This window comes from Pithys albifrons, chromosome 10 (genome assembly GCF_047495875.1).
Source record: "Pithys albifrons albifrons isolate INPA30051 chromosome 10, PitAlb_v1, whole genome shotgun sequence".
Taxonomy (NCBI): domain Eukaryota; kingdom Metazoa; phylum Chordata; class Aves; order Passeriformes; family Thamnophilidae; genus Pithys; species Pithys albifrons.
In genome coordinates this window covers 9662224-9689099 of record NC_092467.1, presented here as the reverse complement: position 1 = coordinate 9689099, position 26876 = coordinate 9662224, and the positions used below count along the sequence as shown (strand labels likewise).

Here is a 26876-nt window from a genome sequence, read left to right as displayed (position 1 = left end):
AAAGAGTATCTCATGGTTTTCATAGAGCAGGCCAATCCCCCGTGCAACTGGTCCACCCTGTATAGACAGGATAAAACTGCTACGGATGGCATTTTCTTGGGAATGCACTGTTTATATAGGGGGTAGAGAGTTAGTCATAAATTAATTGGGCTTCATACTTAGTATTTCCAATGCTAGTGTTGAGTTCTTACGCCAGATTGGTTTTTCCATATAAATGACATACTTCTATAAAATTTACAAAGTATCATTAAAAGTATCCTTAAAAAGAAACTCATGACACAGGCTGACAGCACAGGTGCCAGTACGGAGTTGCAGATGGAACTAAGTTGATTTGAACTGAGAGTGTATGTTCCTCTCTGCAGACACCCTGTGTCCTAGGTGTTCATTATTCCAGAATGCTGATGGTGCCACAGAGATACGCTCTCACCAGGCTTCACAGAGGGCACTGTGCTAAGAGCTGTGCTGCAGAGCAAAGAGGAAATTTTCCTCCCAATCCGTGAGGTTACCGTCACCGTCTCGGCTACATCATACTGTGTTTGTGATATCCTAATTCTAGCCTTGAGTCCAGCCAGTCTGCCTTAATATATTTTCAAATGTTGTAAATTCAAGGTTATATAATTCCTCTTAATATGAAAATACAGGTGGTAAACAGTTTTATGTTTGTGATATGCAAGCCAACTCTGGTAGCTCTTTATTTCTGCAGTGATCTGAAACATAATTATCCATAATGAGCTCACCCTGTAAAAACATGAAAAGCTGCAACGGAGCTGGTAGAGGGGGTTCACATTTATGAGTTCTGTCTTGAGAACATCACTGGAGAAAACCTAGAGATTAGTGAAAACACAGCAGTCCTGGACTGTCTGTTTTAGTGTTTGGGTTACAGTCTCTAAGGAGGTTGCTGCCGGCAGGGCTGGGAGCCTTCTGCCTGCTCCTCATATCCTGGGTCTGTCCTCCACACTGCAGCCTTACCTCTGGTGCGTCCTGGTCACCCTCAGGGCTCGGAAAGTACTTGAAAAATGCATCCTGAGCATCTAAAGAATGTTTTTTGTCATTGACCACTTCATTGTAAATCATCTGCCTCCATCCTGTCTTATTCTTTAGTAGCTCCAGAGGAAGAGACCCTGGCAAAAGTGCCATCTGGGTGAACGTGGATGAAGAACTGACTGCTAAGCAAGCTGTCCCTCACTGTTATAAAGGAGGCACCTCAGTTTCAGAGCAGGACTTGTACATTAAAGCTGTAAATCTCCTGTTGCTGTAGCTGGGAGTCAGAAATCTTTGAAAGGGACGTCTCACTTGATTAGCATGCTATGTTCAGACAGGCACTGCCACAGCTTTATAATTAACTGCCAAATGCATTGAATCAGAGAAGCTCACATGGAGCCCCACACAGACAGAAGCTTCACAGAGATGATGTTAAAAATGCTCTTCTATGAGCAAGAGCTGATGGCAGTATCTAAATAAATGAGGTAACTTTATGTATCCAAGTGAGACAGGTGGAAAATTCAGCTCACTCTTTGGATATGGTCCAAACTATAAAGACATTTTAACTGTAAGTGAATACAGGCTCTTACCAGCCTTCACTCTTAAATCAGTGAGAGGTTTTAACACTGTGATATTGGGTGATAGAGAAGGTGCATGTCAATGAAAATGTGATACTGGCTCTTGAAAAAAATATTATGTCCCACAGTTAAATTAATTTCATCAGTAAGTGCCTACAAATTGAAATGGTGAAGTACAGGCTACAGTTCAAAGGTAAGGGCTAAATAAGAATAGGAAAACATATTAATAGGAAAACATATTAAAAGCTCACTGCAAAAATCTTTAAAAGAACCCTAAAATATCCAAAAGGCTTAGGTAACATGTTAAAAGTTGATTCATAGAAGTAAGAAGATATCTTTTAAACAATAGACATTGTAGCCAAATGAGGGAATAGGGAAAAAAAAGAATAATTTCTGGCATACTAAATGTCAAACCATAAGAAGTCAAGCCAGGAAAAGATACTGAGGAACAGCATGCCTGAGGCATAAAAAAATAGTAAAAACATTTTTCAGAGGAAGTCTGCCCAGGAATCACTACGGCCTGTGAAGGACCAAGGTGTAAAACAGCACTTAAAGTGGAAGTCAGCACTGCTGAAGGGAGGAGCAAAAAGTTCTTGTGCTGGTGTTAACCACTGAGGCTATATAAATATCAGGAGTATGGCAGGTGACATTTTAAAAAATGTCTTCAAGAACTGAAGCTGTCAAAATCTGTGAGCCGAGTGTGTCCTGGTACATGCAAGAGATTGGGAAGAGAACACAGCTCCTGCAGAGGGAAGTCCTCCTTAGTGCTCCATTGGAGGCCTCAGAGGGACAATGAGTGAGGATAAGGATGGTCTCTTCAGCACTATAACATACACTGACTGTTCAAAAAACCTGGTAAAAGATACTTCTGTGTGGCAAGAGGGAAGGCTCACTTGTGGATGAGTATGTTTCAAAAAGTTGGAAAGAAAAGGTGGAAACAGATGGTCACATTTTGCAATGAAGGGGTTGTTCGCAGTAGATTGACACACAGGGCTGTGCTGGGGAGATGCCATGGCTCCCAATCCCTCCCTGCTGCACTCAGTGGGAGCAGTCTGCTTGTCATGGGACAAGCCCTCCAGCCCTAGTTCTTGAAAGAAGCCTTTACTGGAATGCCTTTCTAGGCTACTCTCCTGTGTGCAATCTTTTGTCTTGTTGGTGGGTATGTTGGGATATCAAGGCAATGTGGGAAGTTTGCTTATTCTTTTTGTGCCTCCCAAGTGGGCATGGGTTGGTTCTGGGTAAGCATTGCTTTTTGTGCAGCCTCTCTCCTTCAATCCCAAGAGTTTTCTGTGCAGAAAGACTCCTTTGACCCTTGTCTTTGTTTTCTCTTCTTTTTTTTACCTCTTGTCATTAGCATTGCCACAGCTGGTTAGATTTCAAATATGGTCATCCTGCAGCAATGATACCCTGCAAATAACACACATATTGCACAGCCAAAGCTGTCTAAAATGTCTCAGTTCTTCTGAGAAATACTCTGTCTGAGGGAGCTTTAAATAAACTACTTGCAAGGGTCAGCACTGGAGATTGTGATATTCTCTTCCTCACATGACCATCGGTTTCCTCTCCAAAACAAGAGCAATCACACTATATCCACACTGGGTCTTCTCCTCTGTAGCTCATGTTCTTTCTCTTAGAGGGAAGTGAGTGCAGCATGAAAGAAGATTGGAAGGGATGGTGGGTTATCAGATGGGAAATGGTCCCTGGGAAGAGCCAACTTTCCTTCCTTCTCCTTGAGACCTCCCATTCTGGACCAGGTACTGCAAAACACTGTCTGGCACAGTCTGGCCACTGACCGCACTGCCCAGAGGCAATTTTCCAAAATCACATAGTGGTGTAAGCTAAGGCCATGTGATGGCCCTCAGCCACAGCCAGAGGCAAACTCTCCTCTGGCTCCATTATTTATTTAGGAGGCTACACAGAGGTTGTTTCTTCCAGTTTTCTCGCTTACATGTATCTCCCCTGGATATCCCCTGGCACCAATGCTCCAACAGCTTAGACATGGAGAGAGACCCTGTCTCCTTACTGTCAGCTCATGGCTTCTCAAGGTGACTGATCATGTGGATCCAGTGTTTCAGACCATGGCCCCTGTTACTATACACCTATAGACACTGCAGCCTGGCTCTCAGTCTGAGAGGTAGGACACCCTGAAATGCCCAGGATCTCCCTTAACCTGTGTCAGGGACTGAAGACAACCGAGTCCACAGAGGTGAGATCATTGCAACTGCTTTGTTTAGAAATAGTTCCAACTGGGAATTTGCTTTTAAAAAGAGAAGTTATTTGAGTCACAATAGAACTTTCTCCCTTGCCTCAAACAATCCTGTCTAACAAGCAAATCTGTAAATGTTTTAGGAATCCTGCTGCCTTGTTGCAGTGAGCGTATTTTTAGTCCATAACACTGCTTCATTTATATACTTATTTGGTAGTGTATACCAACCCTTCAGATGGAAACGTTGTCCAGATGTGCTGGGTAGGACATTCAGGGCTGCTCAGCAGAGATGAGATGGAAGATTGCAGAAGTGACAGTGTGGAGAAAGCCCCCTGAATTATGTCTGGGAACAGCTGCAGCCCTTCAACAGGCCAGCACCAGAGCTGCCAGTGCCCTCATCTTCTGAACTCTGTGCTGCCCTAGTCATAAGCTGTTGTTTGGGCTAGGGCAGGTTACAGTATAAATTATTTGGGTAATTTGGTGCTGAATCATTCTTAAAACCACCATCATCGGCTTAGCACAGATAGCACAAAGCTCCAAGGTACTGGAACACGTCTGGTGGCTCTTTGAAAGCTGCCTTGTTTCCTGCTGGTGTGATAGATGGGGCTGCAGAAGGGGGTCCAAGTGTAAATTAACACTGACACAAACTGTCTGTGGAACCTGATGTGGCAAAGCAAACTTTCTCATTAGCAGTAAACATGGAAAGTGTAAAGGGTGTGAGTAGCTGTTCAGCAAAGATTTTAAGAGAGTTGATGGTTGTTTTAAGCAGACGTGATTCCATGGCACCTATTTTGATATCAACTAACCTGATTCCATGGGTAGCAAATTCACTGTATGCTATTGTCCACAAGGAGGGGATGATTCTTTAGCCTGACTGACAAAGACAGGTAGTTAAAGATGAGGCAAGTGATTTCCCTTCCTGTACCTTACCAGAAGACGGAGGACGTGTAGCCCAGATCCGTGTGGTTGACAATACCCTTAAGTGTGTATTTGGTAAGCACAGTAGGTACAGTGCTAGGCAGGTTCTGACCACCTTTACAAGTTGCCAACTAAGAAACCAGCCAGTAGGCCTTAGAAAAGTCTGAGGATTGGGGGTGTCAGGCCCTGAATATTGGTCCCATGGAATATTTTTTGTAATCCACTGTGGCACTGCCCAGAATAATGTAAAATTCGTAGTTGTTGTGGTAGAATAAGGCTCTATAAATGTACCTAAGGCTTGAGTGCACCTTCAAAAAGCTGTAAAGCTTTTCATGGTGTTTGATTACAGCCTTGAAACACTCCAGCAAGCTTAGGTGGCCTATTAAGGGAGCTCTGTTCCAGCCTCTCTGCAAACTGCAGTTTTCAAACCAAATGTTTTCCTGCAGCAAAGCTTTTTTTCAGGAAGATGTGTTTAAGTGGGAAAGGGTAGATAACCAGAATTACATCTTCTGTCCTATGACTGTATCCCTAGGGCCAAACAGCCCAATAGTATGTGTAAAGTTGAAGTCTAGAGAGACAGTTGACATCACCATTTTTTCTGACTTCCTGCATTACCTGCCTTTCAAGCTCTGTGCCTGTCTTCTGCCTTTCTCTAAGACAGTATCTGTTGTAGAAATAGATGCCTGATCTCACAGATGGACATTTGAACAGTCAACTGATTGATACATGTCAGTGCTTACCGAGGGGAGGAGGACTTCAGTTCTGTGGCCTTTCTAATAAGATAGTTTTAAAAATGTATTGCTTCAAATACGAAGGCAATCTTCCTTCATCTTCAGTAATTTGTAACAGTAATTAATACTGTCAGCCTTATTTTTTGGTTTTGGTTTGGACCACAAACTTCAGCTTTCATCTGTGGGATCTTACAACATGGAATTTTATAAGGGGACTTGCCCTAGACCCTGGAAAGCAGCACTGGGAATTAGGTTTCTGTTCCCTAGACCAAGCGCATGCTGGGAGTTTGGTACAGCCTGTGAGAGCCAGTGAGGCTCTTTGGGAAGGTGCAGCCAGAACAGCAATGCTTGGCACAGTTACCTTTGCTGTTAATTTGAAATAGTCAATCATCTGAAGCATGGCTTTTAAACCTGTTAACAAATACTTAACTGCAATGTGGTCTCTTGGCCCAGCAAGGATAGCTTCTTAAGCCTGAGGCTGTACCGTGTGAGAAACTGTATGTTCTGGACTTCAAAGAGGAGCAATAAATCTATTTATAAATCCAGACACCTCTACAGGAGATCCGTTCCTGTGTTTTCACTTACGTAATCCCACAAAACATCAGTCATAGGTAATTCAAGACAATAAACTTTAGAAATCACTCAGTGTCAGCATTGCTCTGGGCTATTAGGCAGCCCTGTGTAATGCACATTGGCAGTGCTGACCTTCCAGCCAGCAAAGAGCAGCAGGCTGCAGCCTGGGGCTGTCAGTCCTGCTGCACAGACACCCCTGTGCCTGAGCCTCCCCAGGAGGTGTGATGGGTGCATGCTCAGGCAGGGCAGTACCCACTGACCTGAGCACTGGTTACGTACGCTGACCCCTCCTGAGATCAGCCACACACAGCTAGAGAGCTCAGCACCCATGTGACCACTCTGGAAAACCCACATTCTGCTCCTGTGGTGTCTCCCAAATGTTGGTACTGCCCCATGGAGGGGGGGGGGGGGGGAGGAAGGAAAGAAAACCTGACCAGGCTGTTTTTAAAAGATCTGACAAAGGATCACCAGGCAAAATTGTTGGCCTGTTCTGTGGATCAGGTCAGACTTTGGGATTTAGTGGAGAGGTCACAACTCCAGATATTGCCCTCTTGCTGACAAGGGATTAGGAACAGCACGGCTCCAGTCATGAGCAGGCACATGCAGCTCATAGAAAGGCAGGGTCAGAGAGACCAGGAGCAACTGCAAGTGTCTGTGCAGAGCAAGGGTCAGGTACTCCAGGTCTTGATGGGCAGGCAGTCATCCAGTCTTTCCTTAAAAACTACCTGTCACAGGGATCCTCTGGTCTCCCAAGGGGCTTTCATCCAGGGCTTGTATTTTATTATCATTAGAAACTAGGTCAAAGTTAAATCTGTTTCTCTTGAAGCAGAGCTGATCAGTTCTAGTCCTGTCATGCTGTTGGCTTATGTCAGTGATCCTCTGCAGTCCTCAAGCTTTTTCTGCAGTGCTTCTGCTCTGCCCCATTTTTACTCATGTTTTTCAGTTCTCCAGAGCATTGTACTTTGGTCTGGCCATGGTTTAAATGCATTCTGAAGATTTTGGACAGCTTCTCTCTTTTATCAAAACTGCAGTCTCATCCAATCCAGCCACTCCAAGGTGGTTGAAATCTCTCCAATTTAGCATCTTCCAGAAATCTTACAAGTATGCTCTCTATTCCTCATCCAGATCATGAAACAATTTGATGGCATTGAGCTCAGGATGGAGCCATGTGGAATCATTTTTTGTGATGACAGTGAGCTAGTCTTCCCAAACATGGGCTTGTGCTGCATTTAGGTTACGTTTGCCTGTTGTTTTGCCGAGACCATCACATGGGTGTTCACAGAGCATCAGCCTCTCCACCCTCTGGGCTGGGGTGGGTCAGACAGGGCTCTCCGATGGACGCCAGGCATCCCCAGGCTGGCTCGACTTCCAGACCACTCCTTGCAATACAGCTGGTGCAGGTGCTCAGCAGCCGCACCAAGCAATAACTGCTGTCTTTGAAGAACATCCCACCTCTTCTTCCAAGTCAGTTTGAAGCTAATGGTAATGAGAAATGCTGCTGGAAATGCCTGAAGTGGGAATTGAGCCATTCACACTACTGCCCTCATCCCTATGATATTAAACCCTTTGCAGAGGCTCCCTGCAGCAGTCTGTCATCAACAATACCTTGACCCCAAAAAACGAAAGAATCAGATGCCTTCTTTAAACCTGCTTGTAGCTCCTGGGCTAATTTGCAGGCCCAGGGCAGGATTTAGGCACTTTGTGCATGTCTTGGGTGGGGGAGTGTGTCCCCTCCATGCCTGCTGGCCTGAGGGGCTTGTCATGAGTGTGATTCCTCCCAACTGTAGTGGCCTAAGAAGACACAGCACCTCCTGCCACAGGGTAGCAGGACTGTGACTTACTTAATCATGGGACACGTAGTCACAAGGGAGCCTGTGTCAGTGCCGAGAGAAGTGGGATCCCAGCTGTCCAGAATGGGCTGATGGGGTTCCCATCCTCCCCACTGCCACCCACACAGCACAGCTTCCTCCCTTGCAAGGACTGCTCCTGGCATTGCTGTTCTCCTCTGCCTGCTTCAATGCTGGGGATCCTAATGATAGCCTGCTATGCTGGCTGGTGTGGGCAGACACGGGAAACTCTTCCGGCTTTACTGACAGGTTTTCCTGGCCCTGGCTGCTGTCCCATCCCACCTCACCCACTTGTGGCTTTGAAGCACTGTTTCCCACATAGCTGAGATCCTACTGACTGCAGCATGAGAGCTGAAGAACTGTGTCTCCAGCTTGCTGTGTCACAGAGAGCCCAACTGTTCCCATTTGCTGTCTCCAGGCTCTTTGCTTCCCCTCATGCCCTCTGCTCCCCTGTGCAGATCCATGTCCTGAGCAGCACCACCAGCCCAGCCCTCTCTGCTATCTGGTCCTGAGCTTGCTGGGTGAGAACCAAGAGCATATCCAAAGGCTAAGAGAAAGAGTGACCTGGAGGAATGGCCTCTAAAATGATCCCATGAGAGGACCAGGTGGGGACACAGCACCTGAAGCCATAGCAAGACTTTTATCAGCAGCACAGCATCTGGGAGGGATGAGGAGCTTGTCAGGTTGGGTCAGTGGCACAGACATGCACATCTGCTCCTTGCTTCAGTATCTCAGTGGCACATACAGAGCTTTTTCCATTTCATTTCTTGCAGGTGGGAGCTTTGATTTTCCTTGCAGGCTCTCAGCCCCCTTAGCAAGGGTTTGCTCCTGCTTTTCATTACTGTACCAGACATACTTGATTTGATGGCTTCTACAGGTGGCGTGGGGTACAAGAGGGTCCGACCATGGTTGTCAGCTGTCATCCAGAGTCAGAGTTAATCCAGGAAAACAGTAAAAATTAGTAATGTATATTGCATTCCTCCAATCCATATGCTTTCCATTAGGTGATCTTCCATCCTTAGCACAGAAGGAAAACCCTGCCAGTGGCAGTCTTCTGACTCTGAAAGGCAAGGATTGGTCGTGCCTGGAAATCCGATCTCAGCTCTTGCATTCCTGGACACACTGTCTATGCAGGGAGTAGTCTCCCACCTTTAAATCCAGGCAGCAGATGCTAGCCATGTGCACAGCCTCAGCCTGTAAGCCCAGGAGCTTCTGTGGCAGCAGATGTGCTGGGCCTGGGGCTGCAATGGGGTGATGCAGCCAGGGTCCCATGTGCTGGTCTGGGTCTCCCTGTGTCCGGAGGTCTCTCAGAGTAATGGCCTTGCCCAGTGTCACCACATCATGCAAGTACAACAGGCAGGTCAGGACAGTAATGAGGCACAGTTAATTCTTTTGAGAGATCACATTTTAGCTTTTTTTATTAATAATCTGGTGAAGAAATTCCTCTAGATCCTCAGTGTCAAGAGGGTTACAGAAAGTGAAACATTCAGCTTTCTTAAATAAACCTTATCTTCAATCACCCCACACTTTAGTGGCTCAAGAGCAACAGTTCTGTAATAAATGTTATACAGTGCAAATTCCATCGGTAATTATGTGCAGATGAAGGAGGGGAAAATAAAAGACCTATATTAGTTTCTAAGTGTGGCTGCACATGCTAAGTGTGGCCTGGGCCCTTTGAGGTGTCACAAACAGGCTGGGGCCATGCTGTGCGAAATGGAGCTCTGTGTGTGGAGCTGTAAAAAAGGGAGTTCCCCTCTTCCAGCGCCTGCTCCAGACAGAAAAAATGGTCCAGAAAGCTCTGCCTTTGGTACCGTTGGGTCACTAGCTTGCAGGGCTAATTCTAACCTTTTTTTTATTCTTTTGCAGAGAATGTGATCAATGGGCAGGACTATGAGGTGATGATGCAGATTGACTGTGAAGTGATGGACACAAGGATCCTCCACATCAAAAGTTCATCTGTCCCTCCATACCTTCGAGAGCAACGCAGAAATCACACCGACACCTTCTACAGCTCGTCCCCCTCCGTCCCAGAGATGCCCCATGCCCTGAGGGCCATTGTCAAATCCTTGCAGTAGCTCCTGGGGTTTAGCACACAGCCAGTGCACCCAGCATGCAGCCAGTCCTGCCTCCAGGCTGAGCCCCTTCCCTGGCAGGTCCCTGGGGCTCCTGGCACATCGGCACAGTCCCCCTTAGCCCATTCCTGTGCCCTACCCAATGGCCTCATCCTGTCCAGAGATTACACAGCTCAGTTCTGATGTCGGCATGAGCAGCTGTGCCACCCAGGACTGGTGCAGAGGGGACACAGCCCATCTTTGCTACTTGTGCACTGTCCAAAATTGTGGGCTGTTTTTTCTTTTTGTTCCTATTAGGCTGCCTCCTGAGATGGGAGTCTGAGGACCCTGGTGTCCTGCCCCAGAGACATTGCAGTGGACACCCATTCTTGAGATCAGGCTGTGGTGAGTGCAGGGCAGCAGGAAGCAGCAGTGTCCAGCTCCCAGCTGCAAGTGCAGGGATTGCTGCAGCCCTACACCCCATGCTGCCACCCAGCCCTGGCCCTGCACCCCAAGAGCAGGAATATACCTCTTCTGCCAGAATGGCTGTTGTGGGCCTGACCAGACAGCCCCGTGCCTGTCAAACCCACACACCTGCCCATCTCCCTGCCTGTGCAGCCTGCCTTGCCAGGGAGCCCTGGGATGCTTCCCAGGGTTTCAGCAGTGCCACGGGGGCTGAGGCAGCCCAGCCCCAACCACCCAGGAGGGTGGTGGGACCCTGCATGTACAACTAAAGAACTACAGGCGGAACAGCCTGCACTGATAGAACAGTTCATAACCCCCACACCCCACCTACATACTCTCCCCTGCACACTGCTGCTGTCTTCCCTAGCCCACGTGGCTTCTTGGCAAAAGGCTGGGGCTTGGCCCAAGGGAGGTGATTTAATGCAGCAGATGCATTTGTAAAGTTTTTGGTTTCTTGGATTTGGTTCCCTTTTCCTGTTTTTTGTTTGGGTTGGTTTTTGTGTGTGCTATTTAATACTTTTCACTGCTAACAACAGCCCATGGACCAGCACTGGCCCTGCTGGGGCAGTTCAGAGGGACACAGCCACAGCACCTTCCTCCTGAAGCCACACACATGTACACGTGTGCTCAGCCCCACACACCCCTGCCTTGCCAGCACTGACAGCCACCCACCAGGCAGTGGGGGATTGTGCCATTTGCCCCAAACACTGAGCTGCAGCCAACTGCTGCCGTTCCAAAGCCACTGTGGAGCTCTGTTCCCTGGTCCCATGTTTGTCAGCCCCAGGCTGGAGCTGGGATGAGGAGCTCCAGTGTACCGTGGTGCTCATCTGAGATGAGACGCCAGCAGAGCATTGGCCTTGTGTAATGACTTCAGCATGTTACAGTATTTTTTTTCCCCTTTGCAGTTCGCACAGAAGATGATGGGCTTCAGTTTGCCAGCCAGCTGCCTTTCCTTCGTGGTCTGAGTGCTGACTGGCTTGTGAGGCGTTTTTAATTCTGACTATTAGTATTTGCCTGTGTGTGTGGCTGTTAGGAAATAAAGACTGATCCATCCAGCAGCAAGGCAAACAGCTCCAGGGGCAGTGAGGAGGATGATGAGGAGCAATACACCCCTGTGAAGTATGTGCCTTGCAACACTATGGAAAAGCTTTGCCCTTTGCCACGTACTCGGTGCAAGCTGCGCAGGCCCCCCGTCCTCTCAGTACTCCACTGCTGGGAAGCAGCCGGGCTCGGCCAGGGGTTTGGCTGCACTCCTTGCACCAGTTCATTTTCCTGGCCTCGGCCCCACCTGACTGTGGGCCAGCTCACACAATAGTCAAAAATAAAACCCCTGACAGTGCCCCAGCCAGGGGTACAGAGCTCTTCCACAGCCCCAGGAAAGGGTGGCCAGCTGCTGGGGGTGGCGGGGGGGGGGGGGGGGTGGGCATTTGCTGCTGAGGAGCTGGGGTGGCACTGTGTTCTTAGCCAGCACCCATGGGCTCCAGTGGTGGAGAGCATCTCTCATCCTGTGTAGTTCTGTTCTCTGTAGCACTGAAGGCAATAAAATCCTTCTTTTATTTATTGTTAATATTCATTGTTACTGTGTTTGTTAATACTGTTTTCCTTAGGTAAAAGACTAGGAGGCCAGTGCTGTGTCTGCTGTCTCCTGGACTGCAGTGTGACTGCTCAGCACAGCGTTAGCACTGCCCATGGCACATGCACCCAGAGCATGGCAAAGGGGAAGCCATGAGGGTCTCCCTGCAGCAACTGGCATTGCAGAGACAAGCTCTTCTCAGGGCTGGACGTGACCATGTCACCTTGCCCCAGTGTGCCAGTCCCAAGTGGCCTAGAGCCTCCTGGAGTCTCTCCCCATTTGGTGTGTAAGTTGGGTCTCCCTAAACCAACCAAACCCCCACCAAAATACCTCTGTGCATTTCCACGCACCCAGAGGGTGAGCCAGAGCCAAAGAAAGCCTCAAACAGCTGCAAAGGTACTGGATCCTTTATTACTGACAGCAGGTAAATACAAGATGCTGGTGGGCAGGAGGGTAAGGGCTGTGCCTCTGTGAGGGGATCCCAATGGTCAACAGCCAGGACCAGGGCGAGCACAGCAGCAGGAAGGAATGTAGGAGATGGAGCACCAGAACAAGGGCTCCCCATGCTCCAGGGCTCCCCCAGCCCCACAGCCCCCTACCCAGGCATCCCAGAGCCCAGCTGAGCAGAGCCTTCACCCAGCAAGTGCCAAGGGGGACTACTTTGGGTTACAAAATGAACAAACAAAAGCCATCTACACGTATTTACAGCATCCCCCTCCTGCTACAAGCTCACTCCAGGTGCAAATCAGGGCTCAGGATGTGCTTGGACTCCTTGAGCACGTTGCAAAAGGCAGAGCCCCAGCTGGAGGGGACAGTCCTCAGTGTAAGTGCCAGCACCAGGGGCTGCTGGAGCTGCACTCAGAGCCCCATTGTACAGCAGGATCTCCAAAGGGTCTGCTGGCCGTCAGCTGGGAAGATGGTCCTGAGAGATGGGACATTCCCATAGGACACACAGGTCCTCCACCAGGGCAGGCAGACATCAGCATCCCGCTGGGACCTGGTGCCCACAGCAGAGAGGCCAGCTTTGTACTGGTTTGAGGTGTCTTGCTGATTCATCTTTAGCTAAAAACATCATTATGAGTATGTCTGGGTCACCTCCTCTTCCCTGGGCAGGAGAGCCCAGGCTGCCCTTCTGAAGGAGAACCTTCCCCTAGGAAGGAAAATCAGAAGCAGGGATACAGCAAAAACAAATGGGGTGGCTCTGGCCTGGGGATCGATCTACAATCCGCCATAAAAAACCAGCTTGAAACAAAAACCATCATTTACTCTTCGATTTGTACAAAATAACAATAATAATAAAAATAACAATAAAAGGTGCTGGTGGCCCCTGGCTTGCAGTGCCCCACTGTGGTGGGGGGTCTCAGTAGGCAAAGATGACATGGTAGGTGACTTGGTGGCCATTGTCCCAGGCGTAGAGCAGGCGGTCCTTGGGGTTATAGTCTATCTGCGTGGTGTAGGCATACTCGTTCTCGAAGAGCAGCCTGGGGATAATCTGTGTGTTGGTGTGTGTGTCAAAGGCATAGGAGATGTTGGCATTCCTCTTGTTGTAGCTGTCAACCGCATACAGGACCCCACAGATGACAAAGCAGTTTCCATAGAAGTTCTTCCGCAGCCCCGTCCGCCACGTGGTCTCCTTCTGGGTGCTGAGGTCAGCTGCATTCAGCTTGCTCAGCACAATCACCTCCTGGTTGAAGCCCTCGTAGCTGATGGCCGGGTAGATGACCCACAGGCCATTCTCATCCACAGCAAAGTCCACATCTGAGTGGCCTCGCCACCGCCAGGGGGTGGACTCCTCGTAGGCTACATCATGCAGCATGGCCCAGGCGGCCACGTACCGCTGCTTCAGGTCGTACTTGATGATGTTGCGTGTGAAGGCTCGGTTGTAATAGAAGGAGCCATTGTAGACAACATGTCCTGTCCCAATCCAGCTGTACGGGAGCTTGTAGGAGTTGCTCCAGCGACCTGCGGGGCAGAGACACCTTGCTGGTGAGATCCTCCCTCTGCTTTGGGGTGGGTGGCCTCTGCCCCCAGCTCTGCCTGTGCTCTCTCCCCAGCCATCAGCCCCAGCCTGACCTGCTCTGAACCCAGGTAGGGGAGGGTTAACAGGCAGATCATCCCCCATGATCCAGCAACCCAAGGATACTACTTGGATCAGCCAAGCAGCAGCCAGCATGGCATTGGAGATGGAACAAAACCCACCTTGCTTGAAATTGTCGAGGTTCCTGAACTCCACCAGTGTGTTCCCATAGTAGTAGTTGGTGACGTAGATCCGCTCTTCCGGGGCCAGAGGGTCCTTCATCCAGGCTCCCTCATTGCGCCCATAGGTGTTCTGGGTGGTGGGCCCTGAGATGGTGGAGAGTGTGTCCTTGCAGCGCCCTGCATGGGCAGAGAAGGGCTTGTGAGGCCTGAGGCAGGGAGGCTGCACTCTCCCTGCTCCTGTTGGGGCAGGCATCACCCTCCTCCAGTCTCTTGCTCACTCAGCAGCTACCCCCTGCTACATCTGCCCAGTTGCAGCCCCACAAGGCCCAGTAGCACTGGTTAGATCTTGGAAACATCTCCCCACAGCCTCAGCCATGTCCCTGCCCCAAACTGAGGCTGCTGCCTGTCTTGGGTCCATGTCCAGGGAAGCCTCTTTCTGCTCTGCCCAGCCCAGCCCCCAAACTGGGAGGAGACTACAGTAGGTTTCAGAATTAATAAGCAAGTAAAACTGTCACCCTAATGAAATTCTGTCCAGCCACCATCTCCATGACTCTTCCCACCTGTGACTAAATCCAGGTGTGCTGTGCTTAGCTGGACATGTGGGCACAAGCCAGCACCCACGTGCACAGCTGGATCAATGCAGGACCTGCAGGCTCTCACCAATGATGTTCCTGATGTCCTCCTCCTCCAGGCCCTCCTTTGGGGTGGCAGGGCTGATTGGCATTGCAGGGGTGCTTGCCTGTCCCCAAGCTCCTGGGCTGCTCTCCATGTCGCTCCAGGTCCCCACAGTGGTGGCTGTGGGCAGGTTCTCCGTGGCTGTGGCTACCATTGTGCTGGCCAAGGCTGTTGGTAGCTGTGGGATCCCCTCCTCTGTCAGCCCTGTCGGAGCAGTCACAGTCTCTGGGGTGGGGGTCAGCCAGCTCACAACGTTGGGGTCTGGCGTGGGGTCTGTGGATGTGGCAGGTGACAGTGGCACTGTGGCCGTCGCAGCAGTGTCAGCAGTTGGAAGGGTGATGGGAGCACTGCCAGGGGTGGGTGGCCATCCCACCGGGGAGGGCTTCCTCACACCCTCGCCCACCCTGCTGTTGGGCCTCAGGAGCTGGTCCTCGATCAGCAGGTCCACCGTATTGTCCCCACTGAACAGCTCATCCGCTGCCAAATACAGACACAGGTGTCAGCCCCACAGTCCCCCACAGCCAGGCCCCCCTGCCCCCTTCTGCAAGCTGTCTTGTACTAATCCGAACTGCATTCCCTCCCCATTTCCAGTTGGAGAAAGGCTGCATGAACTACAGAGGCTGACAGTGCTCACATTAGGTCAACGAGACCCCATCACAGCCACATCCACCACTTCAGGCAGGGCATAGCAGGAGGTGACAGAGAGCAATTCTGTCCTGCCAGCTCCAGAAATGGGGCAGGATGGAGACCCAGCTGCATGTCAAGCCAGATCCCATTCACCTAACCCATGATGCCAAAGTGGATGCATCACCCAAGGCACAGAGGGACCACTGGGGCTCCCCAGTCACCAGACGTCCTTTAGGAAAGGTGTTGATGTTGAGTGTTTTAAACTGAAGCAGTGACCTATTTCTTTAGCTACCAGGGATTTTCCATGGCATAACAATGCTGCATTGCTCCGCATACAGGGCCCAAAGGCTCCACAGCAGTAAAGTGACAGTCATCCCACCTCCTCCTGCCTCTGAGTCCTCCTGCCCCTGCTGCTCCCACACGCTTTGCCCACACATTCCCAGCAGATGAGGCAGGACTCAGGGGTGGACACCATTTTTTCACAGGGTGCAGCCATCCATCCCACAAACATGGCTGCATACCCAACTCACGTTGTTCCTCGATGTCATTCTCCGACTCGGTGGACTGGGCTTTGTAATAGGTGACCCCTCGGACAATGGTGGGCTTGGAAGGAGGCCGGGTCCTCACCCGCAGCTTCCTCTGCAAGAGCTGCTCAGGCTTCTTGTCCTCCAGAGAGAGGTGCAGCTCGGGGAGGGACTCAACAGAGTTGATCTGCTGGGATATGGTTTCTTCTTTCAGGAATCTTTCTTCATATTTACCCTGCAAGAGACACAGAATGTTGTTACTGGATGGGCCAGAATGCAGTGTTTTGGGGACAGGGCAGGTCAGGTGGGCCAGCCCTGCACTGGGTAGGAGGTTCTGTGCTCCCTCCTTCTTCAGGGTCACTTTCAGTCCCTTCTGACAAGGGCAGCCCTGTAGGAGACAGTGAGGTGGCCAACCAGTACTGCTCCTGCACATCACTGGTGCCACCCTGCAATTCCAGGACTCATCACTCAGTAAGGCACATGCTGTGGGATGCAGGACAGGTGGGCAGAGTGGGATACTCTCCCTTGCATGCCAGGGAGCGGTGCGGCAGCTCATCTGTAGAGAGTGCAATGTGCACCCAGCTTTCACAAGTCAGAAAGACTGAGGCCACCTTCCCAGTAGGACCAGGAACCCCTCAAGGCAGGGACCAGCAACACCCCTGGGGCAGGGACCAGCTGCTGCAGCTCATGTCTTAAGGACTTCATCTCATTAAAGGAAATCGGAAAGCCAGCCTGAAGGTTGAAGCAGTGCCCACTTGGCTGAGAAGATGGGCCCTGCTGCAATTAACAGCGAGAAAAGGGGAATATTGGGAAATGAGGTCACTCAGGGTAATAAAAGCCCCATGCTCAACTCCCCTGCCTGGCTGGGGCTGGCTCACCTCCAGTGGGCAGCAGCTGCTCAGCTTATGGTGTGGGGACCAGGGGGAGCGGGGCTGGGAGCACAGCTGGACACCCCCTGTCTGGGGCACGGCTCTCCCTGGGGCACAGTGTGCTGGCACAGTATGGTTGGTGCCTTTTTCCCACCTGTCAACACACAGTGCATGTGTGGGAGCCCACCCTTCTTCCCAACAGGCCTTGGGGAGCCCACCCCCACACAGGACTCACAGCACCCAGGAGGGACAAGTGCAGATTGTTGCCATCCTCAGGAACTGAGCACCCCTGTTTAAGCTGGAAATTATGTTTGCCCCCTCAGATACTTTTTGCCCTGCAGGAGTGAGGGCAGGATGCTCCAGGAGCTGCCCAGCAGGCATCAGAGGAGCACAAAGCCATGCTGGATTGCACCACAGAAGCAGCCAGAGCATCAGAACACACTGGGCAGATCTTTTCTCAAAACACCCTTCTCGTCCCTCCCTGAGACTGCACAGAAAGTGCTGCCCCATGCAGAGGATGTCACCACACTGGGCAGACCCCACAGGGACCCCCACAGTCTGGGGTTGGATGCCAGAGCCAGGGATGCCCAAAGCCTCTGCCTGGAGCCTGCCAGGCCCAGGGGCCGTCTGTGAAGGGGTAATTGCCTGGGAAGGAAGGAGGGAAGGCGACAAGCTGTCCCTCCACTGAGCCCCAAGCCCTGCTAATCAAAGGCTCCGAGTTTCCCACTGCTTCCCAGCCGGCCCCACAATGACATCACACTTTCCGAGCAGTTCAGCCGCTGCTGACCTCGAAAACCAACAACCCCGTGGGAACAGGGGAGGCCTAGGGAGCAACCTCCCTCTGCTCCCACCTACATCCCACCCTGGCCGCAGCTGGGCTGTGCCATGCCGAGAGAAGCAGGCTGGAGTCGGAGGCATGGTAACAGGGTCACCCGAGCTGAGAAGAAAATCACTGGCCCGGGGCCACATCCAGGAGACACCCCCAGGGCTGGCTGGTGCAGCAGCAGCAACGCTGAGCCGTGCTTGGGCAGCCATACCTCTGCATGTGTGTAGGCAGCCTCCGCGTCCCGCTGTAGTGAGCTCTCAATGTCCGCGAGGCTGTTGGTGAGGAGCCTGGAGCAGTTCTCCTTGTCCCTGCCAGGGGTATCCTGCAGACTCTCCTCCCCACTGGCTCCTGCCCGGTGGCCCTCCTGCGTGAAGTTCCTGGACATGCCCTAGAAAAGCAAGACAGCAGACTTTACTCCGCTTAAAGTCCAGGGATGCCCCATGGTCCCCAAACCACAGCCCAGGAGCCAGGAAGCTCTGTGCCACCATCCTGGGCTCACAGCTGGGATTCTATGTGGAGCAGGGCACTTTAGCTGCTAAGAAGATGCCTTAGAGCCCAGTGGGAACTAGAAACCCCATCCCTGGTGTGCACATCCCAGACCCACTCTTTGACACAGGTCCCCATAGAACAGGAGTGTGGCCATGAGGTTCAACACTCATCTTCGGCTACACTCACAGGTTCATAGAAGGAAGAGGAAAAGATAAGCAAAACCACCCAGTCTCAGCCTGGTGTCCTTGGCCTGTGGCAGCAAGCTCATCTTCCATTTATTAATCCCACACTCCTACCAGGATGCTATCCTTGCTGGCCTGCTCTCTGCATGACCTTTAAGGGATGTTCTGGAGGTCAGCATCCCACTGATCTGGTTTTAGCTCTCCCTGTCCTACCCTGCTGCCTGGCCACACAGTACCAGCACTCAGGGACTGCTCCTCCTCATCACACTCTACTTCCACAGAAGAGAGGGAGAATCTGGGGACAGGACAAGAGCCAGTGACCTTCAGAGAGTTGTCCTGTGACCACAAGGAAGCTGGGGCTGGCTGCAGCTCATGGGGCAGGCACACCCCTTTGCCTTTCTCAGTTCCTCAACAACAGGCACACTCTGTACCCAAGGGGTTGTTGCTGTCTCTGCTCATCAGTCCTTGGGCTTCTACATCTCAAACAGCAACTGCTTTGAATAGGTGGCACATCAATCAGAGCACTTTTGCACAGAGGCTGGGGGTGGTTACCATGATCCTTCATTTTCAATCTGTTCTGTCATTAATTTCTCTTAAAAACCACCATGACCTCCATCTGTGACCTCAACATCACCAGCTGATGTGACAGCTGTGAGCAAAGGATCGGCCTTGCTAGAGGCCTTCTCTAGTGCCTTGCTAGTTCTGTGGACCAGGAATTTGGGGGTTCCTTCCCTTCATGGGCACCACTTGACTAAAACACCTTGTTATACGGGAAACAACTTGGAAAACCTTCTAATCTCTGCAAAAACACCGTCCTGAGCTCAGTTAACCCCCAATCCCCTCCATAGGTAACTGAATTCCCAGCCTTTAATCAGGAATTGTGAGTTTCAGATTTTGAGGCTGAGTCCAATGACACAGGGACTTTTCAGCAAGTGTTTTGCTGTAGTAAGCAGGGGTTCTCATGATGCTCTTCTAGGATGAGTGCAGGAGGAGCTTTCGACACCATTTGCCTTTGGAGAAGATGACTAATTCCAACAGCCCTGTGCCCTTATCACTTATTCTGTGTAATACTTGGCTTATGACCTACTTAGGGACAAAATCTGCCTCCCCTTGAGTGGGAGTGGGGAGGCACCACCAAAGCCTGGCCTGTGATGCTGCTGGAGGCCACTCAGCTGCTTTGCTGAGGAGCAGCTGCCAAAAGCACACCCGCCTGGGAGGATGATGCTTTGAAGCCCTGCCAGGCTCTTGTTCAGCGTCTCAGCTGCCCGTTGTGTCAGACCCCATGGCTGATACAGGCTGTGATCCTCCTCCACCTCCTCTCAACAGGAATTTCCACGCTAAGCCAGCAGCAGGAGGCGTTTCACACCTGCTGCCTGCACTGCCTGCATCAGCTCAGCCTGCCCCAGAGCACTGGGCTATCTCCACCTAACCCAGACCTCTCCAGTCTTTCTCCATCCCAGATAAGTGCCTGTAGGCAGCTTCAGCTGCTTTTACATGACCCTGCAGCCTTGTTTCTGGGAAATTAAAGACCCCAACCTGTGAATTCTCTGCTTTTACACCTTTACTGCTCCACTTCTGGCCAAACTACTTCAGCCAGACGGAGCTTTCTGCCTGTCTGCCTCCCTGTGACAGGCTGTGAGCAGACTGACCAGGCTGCAAAGTCACTCTGTGTGCCCAAAGTGCCACCAGCACTGCTGGCTCTGAAGCCCCCTTGCAGGACTTGGCTGGTAGGCAGGGCTTCTTTGGTACTGAAGCAGAGAGGAGTGACAACCCCACATGAAGTAATCCCTTGGCAAACCCAAGTAATCACTGGAGAACACCCTAAACCACAGGAAGAGGGTGGGATTGCAAACAGGAACATTGGTGCTTTGTTATTTTTAGACCTCAAAACCCCTTTTCCCCCTTTTGGGTCAATTACTGTGCTTGGAAACCCAGAGTACCCCAGGCAAGCATGCACCTCCCAGCTGTCTTCTTCCTGACCCCGGGATGAAGCACGTTGTGCCTTCCCAAACACTTTGGAGTGGAATTTTGGCTTTATAAATCATCACCTCTCAGCTTCTGGCTGGAGATGAACGGGACTGCTCCACTCTGACAAAAATGTGGAATTACTGTCCCAGATACAGACCACGGGAGAAAACTCCAGTATTTAATCTGGCAACCTGTTGCTACATAGCTGAGCACAGCTTAACAAACTGCAAACCCTACGTGGTGCTAGCCAAAGAAATATTAAACTATATGGAAGTGCAAATTATTTCACTGGAAGTCTGCTCTGAAAAGAATGGAAGGTTGAGGGTTCTGCTCTTTTTTAATGCAGGCCAAGACGTAACTTGGTCCTTCAGGAATCTCAGCTCCTTGGCTCCCTGCAGTCCTGGTGAGTGTACCCCAGCACCAGTCTTGAACCTCTCGCCCCCACATCAAACAGTACAAAAGCAGCCTTTGAGAGCAACTAACACAGATGTAAAACTGAGAAGAGGAAAAACTTGACAGCAGGTCCTTCCAGACCTAAGGAGGTACTGCTTCTGGTGAGACCACAGCTGGGATCCCGCACCCAGTTTGGGCCCTGAGGGATGGAGGAGCAGGAAAGGGTCAGGCAAGGCTGATGGGGTGGTGATGTGCTGGGAACTTCCTGAGAGGAGACGTGGGGAATCTAGTCCGGTCTAGTTCAGACAGCCTAGTCTGGTCTGGTTTAGCTTCAGCCAAATAATTAATTAACATTTCTTCCAAATGCAGCAAGGCTCTGAATCCACCAAAGGTACCAGGAACTTGAGTAGAGGCAATTGCCACTGAAGGCAATGACCTCAAAGAAGAGCAGGACTCATCTTACCTCCTCAAGCTTTTCTACCCGACCCACCAGCTTGGTTGTGACTGAGTGCAGCTTCAGAAGGTCTAAGCCATAAAAGGCACTTTCCAGCATCTCGACGATGGAGGACAGCTGCAAGGCAAAGGGAGTACACTGTCAGTCAGCAGCACTCGCCATAATGTGCCCTGCGTGGTTTCCTCAGCTGAAAAGCCAAAGGTGATGCACCCATCTGAGTGCAAGTGTATTAAAAAGCAAGTCTTCTCTTACAAAGCCCTGCTGCATTGCTGCCCTGGTCAGAGCACAGCATGCAGGAGCAACACACTATACCTCTGCAGAGCTTCAGGAACACTTTTTGGGTGCTGGGGATTAGTAGCAGAACAAGGAGAATCATTGCTCTCTTTGCCAGCTCTAGGCAGGCTCTCCTGCAAGCCCAAAGGATTAGTTATTCCACCAGTGATATGACTGCCAGTAAAAAAGGCAACAAGGCAGCTCAAATAAAAGTGAGTTTGAGATCAGACTCTGAGTTAGTGCCATCCTGTGCTTTTTTTCCTGGAACAAGAAGAAACTTGTTAAAAAAATGTTAAAATACTCCCAAATGCAAGTACGAAGAAACAGAAATTCAGTGCCAGCCTGGTAACAGTTTGCTTCCTGGAGAACAACTTTATCAGAGGGATGGTGCCCTCTCCTGCAACCATCCATTTAGGAGACAGCCTGTATTTAACTCTCCCCTGTCCCACAGCAGGAAAGGTTGTGTCCTTAAGTCCTGCCCAGCATCAGCCCTTGCTCACCAGTCCTGGGGATCTGGACAGCAATACCCTCATTTTGCCTTTTGTCCAGTTCCTGGTACTCCTCCACAGAGGACAGTGCTGAGCATGGCAAGGCTGGTGAGAAGGGCTTCTGGACCATTCCCTGCCTCAGCTCCCACACACGTCTCCTCCCTTCAGTTCCACATGTCCCCACATGTCCACATGGTGCTGCAGACCTCACAGCCCCAAGGGCTGAGAAGGATTTTCAGTGCATGGGAATTACTACAGGGCAGTGACATTTTCTCCCAGCAGCCATAAACTGGTCAACAGAGCTTCGTAAACATGGGAGAATCACAGGCAGCACTGCTGGCAGCTCTTGGAGTTTCCACCCCAGCCTCTGCAGTCTCCCTGTGGAGCTGACAGCAAAGGAAAGATTTTTTGGGCCAGATAAAATGGCAGCACTAAGAGACAAGAGCTGTTTTATGGCTATGCATCCACTTTCCACTGAGGGTTGGATGGAGATGACCAATACAATGCACACAGCCTGCCAGACAGCCACTGGAGACATGCGCTTTCCCTCCAGGCTGGATAACTTCCATCAACGCACAAAGGTTGCAGACTTTATTAACCTCCTTCCAAATCATCCTGAACACAGACTCCTTGCACTGACTCTGTATCTGAGACCCCCACAACACACACCGTGCCTGTAAGCAAAGGAGCAGGCTGTTGCTATTTCACAAAAACAGATTTTAGATTAAGCTACTCCTTGCCAACTTCATGCTGGCCCTCTCCAAAAGAACACAGTGATGTTCCTACCAACTCACTGCTTCCTTCCCTTCACCCACCATGGCCTTTGGCTCTCACTGCTCTGATGGTCAGTGAATTCCTGTGGGACCTCATTAAAGACACAGATGGGACTGAAACCTTCAGCTGGGATGCCCAGCACAGCCATTCAACCAAGTTGTGGTGCCCAGACATATGTTCCTGCTGCCTGGATTTCTCTCTCTCAGTTTATCTCTTTCTCACCATTCCCTCAGGGAAGCATCCCCCATCCCACTCATCATAAGGGAGGGAACTTCCCACGGCTCTCCCACACATGCAATACCCAGGGCTTTTGCGTCAGAATATAAGAAAGCCTAGTAAAACATAACATATGACCCTGTGCATCTCCCACTGCTGGACTGGGCAAGCGTGATGCTCATCAGATCAACAAAGACAGTAATACCCCTGGGGCTGCTTGAAGCAGTGAGGTGACCTGACCCGGCCCCTTGCTGAGGAGCACAGGAGCTGCTCCTCATGAGTTGCATAAGAACGAGAGCTGTGTCCTCTCCTAAAAGAAGAGGCTGTTTCCAGTGAGCCTGACCCCAGGAGGGGCTCTGAAAAAGCAAGCCTGCTTCACAGCTCCTGGGGATGGACTCCCACAGCAAAGAAAAACCCCGCGTGTGTATGTTTGGATAAACCTTGTGAAATCGCTTGGCCGCAAATCCTTGCGAAAAGAGCAGGGGAGCCAGGGCCAGTTCCTAGAGGACAGGCTTTCACACCACAGCTGGCTGTGAGCAGCTCCCTGGTGGGAAGAGCATCCAGAGCCAACGGCACAGCTAGCCACACCACTCTGCTCCTCCTAGAGGCTGACCGGCCCCAGAGAGGATTGGGAGAGAGGTGTGAGCTGCTAGTGGAGGAGCTCTGCCTGCCTCCCAGTAAGGGACCACAGGGGTGGCTCTGTCACCTTGGAGGGTGTCCCCTCCCCTAACGCAGAGAGCTTACAACTCCTCATCTAAGGCCATGGGGGACATCCTGGCTTCTCCCCCAGATGAAGGACCACCAAACAACTCTAGACTGGAACTCCTCTTTCCCTGAAATGATGGATTGTCTGCCTGTGCCTGTTTATCTTCCATAGCTGCGGGGGCACTTGGACAAGAAGCTGCTAACTGTCTGCAGTTGGACAAGATGAAACACATCCTCAGACCCCAAATCAATTAGAACAAGCCCATCGTGGTGGCCTCGGTTGCAGGCCACCCCACAGCACCTTGCACACCTCCTGCCTTCTCCCCATGGCTGGGACAACCAGGGCTGCCCCAGGGTACATCCCATCATCGCCCACACCAGTGTCACCAGAACTCAGCCTTCTGCTCCAGGGACTCCCCAGGGCTGGACCAAGCCAGTGGTGCTTTCCACTGCCCTACACTGGTAGCAAACTGGAAACCTCAGAAGGGTTTGCTGCCAGCTGCTACACCAGCAAATCCAGGAATCCAGTAACAGTTAGGAGTATTTAGAACAAACACTGTCACATTTGGAAAAGAGTTATATATTACTAGAGAGATAAAATACTAAGTAGTAGAGAAAACAACAAGCCCATCCTGCCATCAGCCAGCTGTGCAACACACCCTCATGCTGATGCATCAGCAGCTTTTGGCCCATGGCAGCCAAAACATCTTTTTTGCATGGGTCCTTGGGAGTCCCTTTTTGCAACAGGAAAATGACCTGGCAGCTGCTGAGCAGAGCAGAGCTGTCCCCCAGGGACATTTGGAGCTGGACAAAAGGCAGGGAGCAGCCCAGTCCCTTCTGGCCTTCCAGCACAGACAGTCACGGTGGACCCCAGGCAGCATGGGATGAACTGAGTGAATCATCGACTGCAGCTGCTCGAATCAATCCCTTAAGCTGAGCTTGATTTTTATATCAAACATGCAGACATACACATAAGTAGGAGATGGTTTAGGAAAAAGTTTGGGAATAGTTTTTTTAGAAAAGGCTTCAAAAAGAAAGGCTTCAGAAGATCTCCCACTCCCCAAAGAGTCCCGAGCTCAAGATGCTCTCCTACCTTCAGATCACTGCTCTCTGCCTCCCGCAGCTTCTTCAGCCTGAAGTCCCCCTCGCAGGGGTTGAGGGCCGAGGGGGGGGCCACACACGCACACTTGCAGCTGGGTCCTGACGTGATGGTTTCCACTGTGTAAAAATCCTCGGCTCTGAAAGCGCCTTCGTTAATCCTTTGGCAGGCACCGCGGCCCAAGGGTCTGACCAGGCATTTGCATCGGCAGTCGGAGCCTTCGGACACCGCCTTCACCTTGTCATAGTCACCTAACAGCTGAGCACAAGTCACCAGCAGTTAGCAAATGACCAGTCCTCTGGTGGCACAGCAAGGGACAAGGACAGCTTAGACCTTGAGGTCCAAACAAGGACACTTAGGATACACTGAATCTCGAGGAAACTGGCCAGCTCTTCCAAAATCTGCCAACCAAGAAGCTTTCTAGAGAGCACAAAGCTTTCTGATCTCCGTCTACAAGAAGGAATAAAAACTGGCTTCTTATAACACAGTATTTTTTATTCTACTCCGTGCAGAATGCTGATTTGAATCTTAAATACAAGAATTTTAAATACAAACTCCATCCTGCTGTCTTTTAATGCTCCATGTCCAGAAGACTAAATAAGTCACCTGCTACCCAGAGCAAAATTTTTTTACACAGGCAAACAGGGTAAGGGTACACTGGAAGAGCAACTGAAAGCCACCCTATAAGCAGCATAACCTGGTGGTGAAGCAGTATTTCTGATTAGCCCTATACAATGCCAGGAATTTCCTTTACAGAGATTTGCAGACAGCTCTTCTGAAAGACCAAGCACAAAAATAACTTTGGCAGTACGTTTCCAATAGTCTCTGCATTAGCCATTTCCGAGGGCATATAATCACACACAGTCTGATCAGCCAAATCTAACAGAAACCTCCACCGCATCCCACTGGCAGGGAAAGAGCCTGGATTCCCTCCCCTCTGCACACAAAGAGGCTCCACCAATTCCCCTCCCAAGAAGCTCCCTGTTTTCTGAGTCTCCCTCGGAGAAATGATAGGATGGAGGCTGTGAACTGCTCCCAGATGGGCTTCAGTGAGTTACTGCACCGCGGGTGATGAAAGTCTCTTCCGTGCTCAGCGGCACTGCTGGCTGAGTGCGCAGCATCACCCAGCATCGCTGAGCATGTATACCCAGCAGCACCCAGGGTGCGTACAGCAGCACCCAGCAGCGCCCAGGGTACACCCAGCATCGCTCAGGGTGCACACAGCATCACCCAACAAGCAGACTGCATCACGCAGCACCGCCGAGCACGTACATCCAGCATCACCCAGCACCCCGCAGGGTGCGCACAGCATCCCCCCGGCAGCGCCTGCACCCCGCTGCGGGTACCTGGGAGAGAATGTTCTCCTGGTTGTCCGCCTCGTCCTGCAGCGGCTCGGCGGAGGGCCCGGCCGTGCCGGCGGGGGTGGTCCCTGCCCGGCAGCCGGCGCCCAGCGCGGCCAGGCAGAGCAGCAGCGGGAGCGGCCGAGCCATGGGCGGGCGGCGGAGGGGCCGGGGCCGGGGCCGGGGCCGGCGCGGAGCCGCCGCTGCTCGCTCAGGTGCGGCGCGGCAGGGCGGGCGGGGCCGGACCGGGCTCCCGCCCCGCTCCTCCCTCTCTCCCGGTCTTCCCTCCCTCGTTCCTCCTCCGCGGTCCTCTCCCGGTCCTCCCTCCTTCGGCGACAGGACGGGCCCCGCGTGGGGCCGAGCGGACAGAGGGGCGGGACCGGCGACGCCCCGGGCGGTGCTTCCCACCTGCGGCGGGGGTCCCCGCAGCCCCAGAGCGCTGCTCCGGGGCACTCGGCCATCTCCTGCCGGAGGGAGTCCGCGGGGTGCCCCCGGATGGGCGGCTGCTGTGGGAGGCTGAGACATGCCCTCCCAAAGTGCCCGCGCTGCCGGTCTGCGCCCACCAAACCTGAGCGTCCCACCCCTGTGGTGTGCCAGGGAGCTGGTGGGGGACGCAAAGCCATTCTTATGATCTGCCTGGCTCCTTTTCCATCTCCAGGAACAGCCTGGCTCTCACTTTCCATCCTTTGAGTCACAGAGAAGTGGTGCTGATGGCGTGGCACGGCACACCGTGGCTCTCCAGTAACACCGCACGCACTGGGGTCACACAAGCAGTGCGTGTTTCCAAGACAGGCTCATAGCCATGAGTGCAGTCCTGTGTGATCACTGAAATACAGGCTGATGCCGTCAGGA

General features: G+C 51.6%; 2 protein-coding genes across 4 annotated transcripts in view; one reads left to right on the top strand and one right to left on the bottom strand.

Annotated features, from left to right (window-relative positions):
• ATF6 (activating transcription factor 6) overlaps positions 1 to 11917 on the top strand; it is a 77287-nt gene extending 65370 nt beyond the window's left edge. For both annotated transcript variants that reach the window (XM_071565449.1, XM_071565448.1), the window contains exon 16: positions 9701 to 11917. In XM_071565449.1, the coding sequence (XP_071421550.1) occupies positions 9701 to 9909 (209 nt within the window). In that variant the 3' untranslated portion in view covers positions 9910 to 11917. The remainder of the gene's footprint in view (positions 1 to 9700) is intronic.
• Positions 11918 to 12312: 395 nt separating this feature from the next.
• Positions 12313 to 26475, bottom strand: OLFML2B (olfactomedin like 2B). 2 transcript variants are annotated; one of them, XM_071565282.1, is made up of 8 exons: positions 26031 to 26475; positions 24679 to 24942; positions 21139 to 21246; positions 17855 to 18031; positions 15946 to 16183; positions 14783 to 15274; positions 14123 to 14299; positions 12313 to 13885 (listed from the first exon to the last, which is right to left on the bottom strand). In XM_071565282.1, the coding sequence occupies exons 1-8, from the start codon at positions 26172 to 26174 to the stop codon at positions 13284 to 13286; spliced, it is 2202 nt and encodes a 733-aa protein (XP_071421383.1). In that variant the 5' UTR covers positions 26175 to 26475; the 3' UTR covers positions 12313 to 13283. The 2 variants fall into 2 exon arrangements, with proteins under 2 accessions (XP_071421383.1, XP_071421384.1); XM_071565283.1 differs by having other exon boundaries at positions 15955 to 16183; positions 26031 to 26473.
• Between the last annotated feature and the right edge of the window lie 401 nt (positions 26476 to 26876).

What these genes read in the sequence shown, in the direction of transcription:
- OLFML2B (XM_071565282.1), bottom strand. Translation starts at nt 26,174, where the DNA reads ATGGCTCGGCCGCTCCCGCTGCTGCTCTGCCTGGCCGCGCTGGGCGCC. An exon ending in GGGTAGAAAAGCTTGAGGAG is followed by an intron (nt 18,032 to 21,138) that starts GTAAGATGAGTC and finishes TTGCTTTTCTAG; the next exon opens with GGCATGTCCAGGAACTTCAC. An exon ending in CCTCGACAATTTCAAGCAAG is followed by an intron (nt 13,886 to 14,122) that starts GTGGGTTTTGTT and finishes TCTGCCCCGCAG; the next exon opens with GTCGCTGGAGCAACTCCTAC.